At 41.7% G+C, this 12,240-nt stretch overlaps 1 protein-coding gene across 2 annotated transcripts in view; it reads left to right on the forward strand.

Moving 5' to 3' along the window:
* The first annotated feature begins 630 nt into the window (after window positions 1-630).
* Window positions 631-12,240, forward strand: part of CDK15 (cyclin dependent kinase 15) — a 78,542-nt gene continuing 66,932 nt past the window's right edge. For both annotated transcript variants that reach the window (XM_040984401.1, XM_040984402.1), the window contains exons 1-4: window positions 631-756; window positions 1,435-1,584; window positions 1,796-1,890; window positions 8,638-8,717. In XM_040984401.1, coding sequence (XP_040840335.1) covers window positions 631-756; window positions 1,435-1,584; window positions 1,796-1,890; window positions 8,638-8,717 — 451 coding nt within the window. The remainder of the gene's footprint in view (window positions 757-1,434; window positions 1,585-1,795; window positions 1,891-8,637; window positions 8,718-12,240) is intronic.

A 12,240-nucleotide genomic window follows, 5' to 3' on the forward strand; every position in this document is an offset into this window, starting at 1 on the left:
TCTCACATTTTGAATAAATGATCAAATGACTACTCCTCTAGAACTATTAGATGCACTGTTGCTTGAAGCAAAGAGGAGCAAATATTTTCAGCACTATTCCTCTTTTATGAGTCTGTGGTTTCTTTGATTGCTAAAATTGGCAAGGTTGCAAATTTGTTTTAAAACCTGGGAACCAAAATGCTTTCAGATGAAAGGCAGGGAGAAAATAGCCCCCAAAGTGTCCACTTCAGTACCAGGGAAGCCTAATAAGTACCAATATCATTATCAATGATAGCCAGTAAATGTCATTGCATGGAAGAGCAATGTAAATTCCCAGCGCTGTATACCAACGGCACTGGCTCGGGGTGGAAGGGGGCCCTTAGCCGGCCAAGTTCTGCTCTGTCCCGTCTTGGCTGCCGTGTTTTCAGCTGTGCACATGCGATCTCAAGCAGCTGCCTTTCTGATGGAGAGTTTCTTGCACCGATAAGGAAAAACTGCTGAAGTCATGAGGGCTGCTCCAGACAGAGCCCTTGTGTGAGTCATATGAAAGCTCCACAGTGCTGACCTCTAGCAAAAAGGGAGCAAGCAAGGACAGGAGAGGCAGAGGGAGAGAAGTTCAAGCACGAGTTTTCTCCTTGAACCCAGAAGATTATGGGTCAAGAGCTGTGTGCAAAGACCCTGCAGCCAGGATGCAGCTGCTACTGCTGTTCCGAGGGAGGCAAGGCACTCGGCTGCCGGAGGACTCAGCAGCCCGTGACGATGGAGACTGCGCTGGAGGTATTTGTATCCAAGAGGAGCATCTTTATCTATTGACAAAGCCAGTTCAGATGGTCTGGAGTGAGGTCTGCTTCTGCTGTGGTGGGCCTAAACCCATAAAAAGCAGATTCTATTAAAGTTGTAGAGAATTTATGGCTGTAGTTATCAAATGTGGGGATTTGCTTGTAAACCAAAAGGGGAAAATATTCCCTGGTTTTGGGCTGCATGAAATTCACTCGAGATGAAGCTGAAAAAGTAGTTTTTCCCCTGTAGTCTCTAAGCTGAACGCCAAAAGGCAAGAGCTGGTTGGTGTGCTACAGATTCAAACTCTGGATAATTAGTTCATGATTATCAGCAATGCCATGCTTAGAAGATCATTCCCCTAAAGCGATAAATTAAGTGGACATAAAAAAATAAGAGTTGAGAGAAATCAGAAAATACCTATCAAAGAGATCTAGGTTAACCTGTGTTAGGACATATTTTTAGCAGACGCAAGAATGCAGTGTTTTAGCAGTTGATGCTGTTAACGATCTTTTTAAAAAAATCTGACTTTCCTAAAAGGTGCCTTTTGTGGGGACGCAGGGAAGTTAGAAAATATATGAGGAGTGAAAGTCAGGCAAATGAAGAAAAAATGGTGTGCAAACCTCTGAATCTTGATTTTTGCATATACTTTATTCCTGCTCTTTCCTTTTGCGCTAGCTAACAGACCTAAAAGAAGAGTCGCGCTCCATGACTTCATTTCACCCCAGGGGACTGCCTACCGCCCAGGCCCGGAAGTTCAAGAGTAAAAGGCCACGCAGTAACAGTGATTCTTTTCAGGAAGAGGATCTGAGGCAGAGTTTTCTGTGGGTGAGTGAGCAGCTGATGTTGATCAAGAATTCAAAGTGTACTTGCCTAGGGAGTTGGGCTGTCACTCCTGGGGCAAGTGCTGAGCTGGCTTCTCAAATGCACTCTCTCAACGATTTCTACTTTCCCTGGGGATTAAAAAAAAAAGTCAATGCTAAAGAAAAATGTATTCTCTCTTCCCCATCCCTCACCTCTCCCATTTATCCTAAAGCAGAGAAAAAGCCTCCCTTTTGGGGCAGCCTCATCCTACTTGAACTTGGAGAAGCTGGGTGAAGGCTCTTACGCTACAGTTTACAAGGGGATTAGCAGGTAAGTGACTCATAACTGGGAGAGATCTTCCCCCTGAGGGTCCTACTCATTCAGTTTTGCATTATAAAATCAGGTGAGAGGCATCCCAGGAGTTCATAGCATCTGGGATTTGTGCAAGATGCCCTGGTCATTAAGCAGAGATTAAAACAACTTTGAATGGGAAACAGTCATGCCCTGCCTATAATCAAAATCAGCCCACTAAAGTGCTTATCAGCCTTACTGTTCTTGTATTCGATTTAAAGAAAGTATACATATGTGCTATTGACCCAAAAGACAATGACTGCTCCTTGGCCTGGTGGGAAGCAGGGTTGGTAAGGTGGTTACAAAGGGTTGCTCATGTCCCTTCCTCGGTCACAAGGACAGAGGTTTGCAATGGCAGCTTCTTGAATTTACTGCTTCATTTTGTCACCTTCGTAGGAGAAACTGAAGCTGATTTCTGCAAAGTATGGTTGTGTTCAAAGAATGACAAATCCTCAGTTGTCTTTAGCTGCAAAACATACATATTAGCTAGAGGATGCAAATACTGCTTGCCCTAAAGCATACTGCTTGCCCTAAAGCAAAGTACCGATTTTGGAAAACATCAACATTTGTTAAATATGACTGGAAAATCCATGAATCTCACTGCCTTTTCCTTAAGGTGGGAGACTTGAAAGCTCTTGATTCTTTAACTGAGGTTGCTTTAATAGAGGAAAATAGTGAATCAATATTGGTTGAATGTGACTTTAAAACTACAATATAGATGCCACAGGATTAAGTATCACCTTTGTGTTAGTGTTGCTTTTACTTGTTAAGACATAGAAGTAAGTTTTAGTTGACTTCTGTGCTTATTCTAGGAATTGGCAATATAAAAGATTTCCTTCATGGAAGTCAAGTGAAGAATAGGATAGAGAAGTGCATTAGAGTGTCAGGTATTCAGCAAAGTGGTTATAACACTCTAATGCCACATCAGAATACCTGGTTTTAAGACCTGGCTCTGTTCTCAATCCCAACTTTCTGCTAACATGCAGCCTGGAAGGCAGCAAGCGATAGCTCAAGTGCTTGGGTCTCTGCCTCCATCTGAACATACTCAGGTTGGGTTCTGGGTTCCTGGCTTCAGCCTGGCCCAGCCCTAGCTATTGTGGGACATTTGAAGAGAGTAAGCTAGCTTATGAAAGGCCTTTTGTCTGTCCCTGTCCTTCTGCTTTTCAAACAAATTATAACTTTAGAAACAAATCATTAGAAATATTTATCCAAGTGCACAGAGACACAAATAGAAGTATTTTCCTTGCAGCAAGATTTTTAAGGGAAAAATAAAAACCTGGTCACAAATACCCATTAATGAAGGTTTGAGTAAATAATTACCCACCATGAAACAGTATGAACTCATTGAAAGTATGCAGTAGGGATATGAGGGGGTGTGCCGGACGTCCACAGAAAATGTGGATGAGGAAAACATGTGTGGATTTTAAAACTTTTTACACTAAAATAAACTTCTGCTTGAATTCCATTTTCCATGAAATTTTGAAATACCTTCATGCTAGTATGGAAAGATATCCAATATTTTAAGAGAAAAAACAGGCAAATTCTAGAAAAATGTTTACTCTGTATTCCACTTAAGGAAAAAGCGCTGGGGCATGCCATACATGTATACACTTGTACATATGTGGAAAATTCTGGAAAACACACAAGAGACGAATAACCTCAGGTGGTTGAAAGTGGAGCAGGGAACTGCTTTATTCCCTACCACCAAAACAATGAATTTTTATGTAAAAACAAAGATAGGTACCAGGAAGGCACATGACGATGTCCACAGCATCATTTTGTTTGTTTGTAAAGCTCTAAGCTGAAGAGGAACCAAATAATTCTCCAATATTATGTTCAAATCAATATTAATTTCAAATCAATGCCTCACATTCTTTTCCTTTAAATATTGAAGCTTTAATGTAAACTTAGAAATAGGGAAAGAATGTCCATTATTTACTATTGCTAAAATATCATAAAGGTCCTAGTCAATGCAATAAGAAAAAAAAAAAAGACTGAATGTCATTTTTGTAGTTAGAAGATTGTCTAATCCCAAGAGAATAATCTAAGAACCTATCAGAAATAGTAAGAGCAATAGGGGATCGGTTAAAAATAAATGTGCAAGTATATTAATCAAAAGCTGTCCTATGAATCAACGATAATCACTTAGAAAATATAGTAGGGGAAGGTTACAATTCAACAACAAGAATATCACCATAAGTGAGGCTGGTGTTGTGGTGCAGTAGGTTAAGACACTATCTACTGTGCTAACATCCCATAGAATGGAGTGTTGGATCTCTGCTTGTCTGCTTTCTATCCAGCTCCCTGCTAATGCATGTGATGAAGCAGTGGAGGATGGACTAAGTACTTGAGTCCCTGCCACACACTGTGGGAGACCCAGACAGAATTCCAGACTCCTGGCTTTAACCTGGGCCAGCAAAGGCCACTGTAATCATCTGGGGAAAAAAACCAACGAACCAAAAGGTCTCTTTCTCTGTCGCTCTTTTTCAAATTGCCAGTAGTATCAAAAGTAGGCAGAATTGATACAAAGATTTGCTATGGACATAGAGTTAGAATGCATTTATACATTCTACTAATATTTGTTAATATTTCTTTTCTGATTTATGTATTAATTATCTGCCAGGCACTATTTCACGTGTAAGAACAAATGAGACAAATGTTCTGGCTCTAAATTAGTACACATTCTAGAAGGAGTGAGGTAGGCAATAAATAAATCTGTACAACCCTGAGTTTGCTGAAGCATGCAAAGTGGAAAAGAATAAAACAGGGTGAAGCGAAGGCCAAGGGCAAGGCTGACTGACAGGTGACGAGAAGGTGAGCCTTGGACGGAGACTGATGGAAGTGAGGAGCAAGCCGAGTGCTTGGACAGTGGCAGTGGCAGACAGCTCGGGGCAGAAGGAGGAGCAAGGGAAAAAGTCCCCAAGGCTGGAGCAGCCCTGGTATTGGAGCGGAGCAGGGAATGAGGGCAGGGAGGCTGTGTGTGTGTGTGTGTGTGTGTGTGTGTGTGTGTGTGCGCGCGCGCGTGCAGGCATGCATACACATAGGAGATGAGCAGAAGGCACTGAGTCTTGTACAGTGACCACTCTAGGGATTGTTAAATGTAGAATATTTGAATTAGGAAATCTTGATGCAAAAATGTCAGATTATCACCTCATGTAGAATGCTGATGTATTCTAAATACAGTTATCCCTTGGTGTCTGTGGAGGATTTGTCCCGAGACTCCAGAATCTATGAATTCTCAAGTCCTTTACATCAAATGCCACAATATTTGCATATAACCTACAGACATCCTTTCTACACTTCAAATCATTTCTAGATTGCTTTTAATACCTGATGCAGTGTGAATGCAATGCAGATGGTTGTTATGCTGCACTGTTCAAGGAATAATGACAAGGAAAAAATCTGTATATTTTTCATACAGATGAAAAATTTTTTTTTTCAGTTTTCGATCCGCAGTTGGTTAAATCCACAGATACCAAGTCCATGGACATGGAGGACACACTGTATAGTCTAAGGCTACAATAATTGAAATTGTGTAGCACAAGCAAAAGGAAAGGTAGATCAAAGAAAAATGATTTTTAAAAATTCATAATCATTACAAATCCAAGTAGTAATGGATCCTGGTTCTACTCTATAGTCACGGCAGCATTTCCAATGAGCAGCAAAGAGAAGTCAGTCCAATAAATGGATCTGGGATGAGTGAAAAAAGTGAATATAAAGGATGAAGTCCCAGTGGGTTAAATAATTAAATGAAAAAGGAAACACACAAGCAACACTTTGGAAAACACTGAACATTAAAAACGTTGAAGCTCAGGCCTGGTGTGATGGCTCAGTGGCTAAAATCCTCACTTTGTGAGCGCCAGGATCCCATATGAGCACTGGTTTGTGTCCCGGCTGTTTCACTTCCCATCCAGCTCCCTGCGTGTGGCCTGGGAAGGCAGTCGAGGACAACACAAAGCCTTGAGAGTCTGCATCCACATGGGAGACCCAGAGGAAGCTCCTGGCTTCTGGCCTTGGATCAGTCAGCTCTGACCATTGCAGCCATTTGGGGAGTAAGCCAGTGAATGGAATATCTTTCTCTCTGTCTCTCCTTCTCTCAGTAAATATGCCTTTTCAATGAAAAAATCTCAAAAAAATTGAAGCTCAAAATTTCAGAACATAAGACAACAAAAGCAATTAGTGAAAAGCATATGCAAATATTTCAAGAGCAAAGTAGGCAAATAAGCAAATCATAAATAAAATATGAAAGACTGAGAAACTCACAGAAATTCAGCTCTACAAATAAAACAAATTTTAAAATGAGCATTGTTTTTCTCTATTAATAGATCAAGACATGCACACACACACACACATGCAAACATGCACAATGGAGAATAAAGCAAAAAACACAGCCACACTGATTGGTTACCACAGGGACACAGGAGCCAACCTCAAGAGCTTCCAAAGGGTGAACCTGCAGAAACAGAATAAACCCAGGTCACATCACACCCCAGCAGGCTATGTGGGCAGCAGTTCAAGACTAGGCTACTTCACTTCTGATTCAGCTCTGCTAATGCACCTGGGAAAAAGAGCAGAAGAGCAGCCCAAGTGCTTGGGCCCTGTAGCCACATGAGAGACCCAGAGAAGACTCCAGTTTCCTGGCTTTGGCTGCTTCCAGTCCTAGCCACTTAAGGAGTGAGCCAGTGGATGGAAGATTGATCTCTTTTTCTCTTTATCTCTCTCTTTCTCTCCCTCTCTCTTCTTCCCATGTCTCTAATGCTACCCTTCAATTAAATGAAAACAAAAAAGTTTTTGGGGCCCAGCACAATAGCCCAGTGGCTAAATCCTTACCTTGCATGTGCCAGGATCTGGCATGGTCACTGGTTTGTGTTCTGGCTGCTCCTCTTCCCATCTAGCTTCCCACTTGTGGCCTTGGAAAGCAGTAGTGGGTGGGCCCAAGCCTTGCGGTCCTGCATCCATGTGGGAGACTCAGAGAAGCTCCTGGCTCCTGGCTTCTGGCTTTGGATCAGCTCAGCTCTGACCATTGCAGCCATTTAGGGAATGAACTAGTGGATGGAAGAGCTTCCTCTTTGTTCCTCCCTCTCTCTGTAAATCTTTTTTTTTTTAAGATTTATTTATTTTTATTGGGAAGGCGGATATACAGAGAGGAGGAGAGAGAGAGGAAGATCTTCCGTCCAATGGTTCACTCCCAAAGCGGCTGCAGTGGCTGGAGCTGAGCGAACCCGAAGCCAGGAGCCAGGAACTCTTCTGGGTCTCCCACGTGGGTGCAGGGTCCCAAGGCTTTGGGCCGTCCTCCACTGCTTTCCCAGGCCACAGGAAGGGAGCTGGATGGAAAGTGGGGCCACTGGGATTAGAACCCACACCCATATGGGATCCCGGTGCATGCAAGGCAAGGACCTTAACCACTACACCATCGCACCGGCCCCAACATAACCTTTTTTACACACTGATATAAATAAGCAGTTCAAGAAATTAGTTAATGGGAAGGATGGAAAAGAAGTCTAAAGATTAAATGTATATGATATACCCAGCCGGAGGTAGATATACCTGTGTTACTCCTCTAAAGGTATAAAATGGAAGGGGAAGCATGACAGTAGAGAAAGATGACGAGCACTATGTCAGTCCGGTGTCAGGCTCCCAGTAGAGGTCAGGACAGTTTGGAATGCCTAAACACATTGTAGTACATTTATGATATGAAATATGGTATCATTATTAAATATCAATCTGTATAAAGATGAATGCTACGAGGAAAATGGGTTACTAAAAATGTAATATGAATTTCACTCTCCTAAAGACAGATTTGGACTTGCATTAAAGTCTTCTCTATTTTTAGAACTTTGGTTACATCATAAATAAAATGCTAAATAAGAGGAGAGAAGAGGCGAAGAGAGCGTGGTCTGAACAGGTCAGCTAGCACCGATGAGGCCAGTGGGGGAATCTGACTTTAATTCTAAGTGAGAAGGAGAGGAATGGTGAGTTGTGAACAGAGAATTGGTTTGTGTTGACTTTCATTTAAATGGAGGCCTGGATGGGCATTTGGCCTGATCATTATGATGCTTGCATGCTGTGCTGGAATATCTATGTTCAATACCCAGCTCCAGCTCCTGACTCCAGTTTTCTGCTAATGTGTACCCTGGACAGCAAACATCATGGTTCAAGTGACTAGATTCCTGCCACCCTTGTAGGTGAACTATATTCTTGGCTCCCTCCATCAGCCCTGACCTAGTCCCAGCCATTGAAGGTTTTGATGAGAGAACCAGCAGATGGGATCTTTCTCCCTGCCTCTGTCTCTCTCCTTTTCTTTTTGTTATAAATGTATATGTATATGCATATCCTATTTATGTGCATGTATATATTTAAAGAGTGTCCTAGTTTCTCTGTTGGGAGTATACAGTAGGAGTTCAAGTGTACAAGCAGGAAGACTATTGGGAAATATTTACAGTAAGTCATTTGCATGACAAGGATGTGTGGATAAGAGTCAAAAAGGATCAGTGCACACCAGGATCCAGGGGTGGTTTTGGTGGGGGAATCACTCTGTGCTTCTCTATGTTCTTGACATTTCTGTAATGAACACATGACTTTCATAAAGAGAAAAAAAGTTTTTGAAATATATATATATTCACAAAATGGAATATATTTGGAAGGAAAATGCCTTTTGTTAAATCATTCTTGGTATAAATCCCTGCTTGAGCCATCTCTGTGTGTGACCACCTCCCTGTCTTCTAGGATCAATGGACACCTGGTGGCTTTGAAAGTCATCAGCATGAACACCGAGGAAGGAGTCCCTTTCACTGCCATCAGGGAAGGTAAGACCAGCAGAAATGAACCCCAGAGATCTGTTTTGCATCACATCTATGTACTCAGAGTCTAGTTTTTGACAGCTCTACAAGTAAGTGAATAATTACAATTTTATCGCCCATACCAGTTTCCCAAGAGAACTTACATTATAATTTCAGTATTCATAAGGAAACTCATTTTGAAAACTGTTATATCATTTAACCAAAACTAGGAACTCAGTGAGCATTTACTAAATACTTTCCATGTGTTTAATGCTAGTGTTATATCTTTATAACCCGGAAAATACTTAGAGAAGAGGGGGGAAAAAAATCATAGTTGTTAGTGGCCTGTTTGCCTGAAGATTGTTTCAGCAAAACTCAAACGACTCCTCAGGCAGTAGTGCCATGGGAATTTTAGCGCTGGGCTCTGTCCTTGCTATACCCAGGACAGAAGAGAAAGTGGGTGACGATCCTGTGTCAGATGGGCTTAGGTTCGTGACGTAGGGATATCTGGCTCATGTGTGATGTTGGGCACTTTTCCTATCTGAAATATGGTTTATTTCAGAAAGAGGATAATATTGGTATCTATTTCATAGAGCTGTTATGAGGATTGAGACTACATTTAAAGCAATTACACATAGTCCATTATCAGAGTTCAATAAATGTTAGCAATTATTCCATTCTTTCCCCTCTTGAGGACAATCACTATCATTATTTCTAGTAACTTAGAATATTCCATACTATTATAAAAATCAAGAAGCCAAAATAGCAAAAAATAAATCACCAAAAACACAGTTGGTGTAGGAATGTGGCTTAGCAGTTAAGATGCTGTTTTGGGGACCCTGTATACTACATCGGAGTGACCTGCTGTGGATCTTGGCTCTGCATTCAATTCCAGTTTCCTGGTGAAGTACACCCTGTGAGGTGGCAAATGATGGCTCTAGTGCTCAAGTCTCTCCCACCCAGGTGGCAGTCTCAGATGGAGTTTCTGGTTCCTGGCTTCAGCCTGGTCCAGCTCTGGCTGTTGGGGGGCATTACATGAAAATAAATGTATATTTTTAAAAAGTTCAGTTTATCAATTTTTCCTTACATAGGCCATTTGGAATGAGAAAATTGCTACTATGCCCAGCAAAACAAAGAAATGACATTTCCCTGAACTTATTCTCTACTTCTTTTGACCATGTCCTTACTTTTCTTCCTTTACTGAGCACATAGTCTGAACCAAGGACATTCCCGTATGTTGTTAAATTTGGGGAGAAAAAACTCAAATTTTTGGTTCTGTGTTGTTTTTAGTCTTAGCAGAAAAGATGATTCAAGTTTCAAGTGTATAAAAGACCTTGTGACCCTAAATGAGAATGAGCTCGTCTCATTGTGGCTAATGGAGACAGTGGATTTTCGACTGAGCTTAAAAGGATGGGTTGTACAAACAGACATGGAAAAAGCAATTCCGAAAACGAGTTTATAACTGAATTTGGTGCCATTTTCAAAAGTCTTTGAGAGCCCTTGGGAAATGCATCATTTGTAATTTAAATAGAAGGACCACATGGCTAGCAGAGCATGTAGCTAGAGGATTCATCCCGGTAGGAGCAGGTGCATTCTTGGGGAAGGCATGGCTGTGTTTCACATAATGGAAGTTACATTTACTAATGGACTGATTAGTGGTCCCTTGGAAAGGATGATCAGATTTGGGAAGAGATGTGTGTTTAAGCTGGATTGTATTTCTGAACGTGATAGAGAAGCCCAGGTCACCCACAAAAGGAGAGGGTCTGCATGTCCAGCTTCACCTTATTCTCCCAGTTTGCTTAGCTGAACTGGCCTGATTCAGATTTTGCCCACAATCAGCATTTGACTGTAACAGTGAAGCCTTTTGCCAGTTTTGCAAAACAGGCAAAAGGTTCCTGACAGATGGCTCCCAGCATGGGTCAGGAAAGCTGGAGCTGTGCTGTGCTGTGCACTCACTGCGTATTTACCCAGGAACTGCCTGCCCATCACAGGTGTTTACAATTACGTTCATGCACGACTATGGCCTCTCAGGGTTTGTTTTATGGACTTACCTCGCCGAATGCTTTGCTTGTGTAATATTAAAAACCACAAAAGGATTTTTGACACATTGAAGGTTGTTAGGCATCCAGTTTCCAACAATGAAATGTTTCTTTTTCCACCAGAGGTAGAAACTTGGAGCCCTCTCCCCTTAAGAAGATAGGCGGCCTCATTTGCAACCTTTGGCTCTGTCCCATTTTCCCTGTAAGAGCTCCAAGGATGTGAAGCTGGGGAGACGGGAGGTTAAACGGAAAGGGCTGGAAGGCAAAATCAGAACAGCTGGAGTTCATTAGTTACAACCCAGGGTCATGAGCTGGAAAAGCCATGTGCAGGATAACTGAACAAGCAATGCAGCTTTCCTGACAAAGCCTGGAAGCGAGGGTGACTCTTGCTGACCAGTTTGGCCACTCTGCTAGAATGGCAGCCAGCGGTTTGTGAAAGTTTCACTTTCTCTCTCTCTCTTTCTCTCTCTTTCCCTCTCTCTACTGACAGACATATAGCAGTTTACTAGTCCAATCACCTGTGGTACTATTTGTTTTCTATTGAACCTAACTTCACAAAAATATGAACAGCACTATGAACACATCTGAATATATCAGGCACTTTTCCTATCTCTTTCAATCCTCTAACAACTTTTAGAGGTAAAATCCATCATTCCAATAAAAAGTTGGAAGTCCATGCAACTCTCTCTGGTTTAAAAGTCCATACATTCTCTGAATTTATTCTGCAAGCATTTATTGGGTGCCTGCTATAGCTCACACTTTGTTGTAATGCACCGTGTAGATGTGTCCCTTACTGCCCTCCTTCCTTTGTCACTTAAAAAGATCAGAGAACTTCATGGCAGCTTAGAAAATATTTCGTAACTGTCTCTAACATTATATTTTAATAACTTTATTCTTCACAACTAGGAAGCCATATTTTCATTTGCATAGGCTGATATTTTATGCTTTTATATTAGGACACTTCTTAGTTCTATTAAACTATCAATATCTTAATGGCATACATTTTTTTAAAATTTAGGACTTTCAATCTGTTAGAAGCATATTCCCAAGCACTCATGTAACCTTCAGAATAGTTGAGAGGCAGACAGAGCTCCCAACTACTATGCCCACAAGAGCCAGGCCTGGGTTGGGCTGAACCTAGGAGCTGAAAATGCAGTTCAGGTCTGCCATACAGGTGGCACTAACCTCAGGACTTAAGTCAGCACCACAGCCTCCCAGGGGCCACAGTATCAGGAATCTGGAGTCAGGAGCCAGAGCTGGGCATTGAACCTAAGGACTCTAAACTCACTGGTAGGCTAAATGCCTTTAACAACTGCTTTAGGGGTCAGGCATTGAAGTAACCTCTTGCTGCGCATGAATATGTTGTTTTTATGGTGATGAAAGGACCTGAGCCTCAGAAAGGTTGGGTCACTTTTCTGGGTCACAGAGATCTGGTAAATCAGAGTTGTGTCAGATATTAAAATCTATATGTTTTCTACTGAAAATTTTCTCTACTTTATTATGATGAATTT

This window comes from Ochotona curzoniae, unplaced genomic scaffold, assembly GCF_017591425.1.
Source record: "Ochotona curzoniae isolate NIBS_2020 unplaced genomic scaffold, NIBS_Ocur_1.0 contig_4148, whole genome shotgun sequence".
Classification (NCBI taxonomy): Eukaryota; Metazoa; Chordata; class Mammalia; order Lagomorpha; family Ochotonidae; genus Ochotona; species Ochotona curzoniae.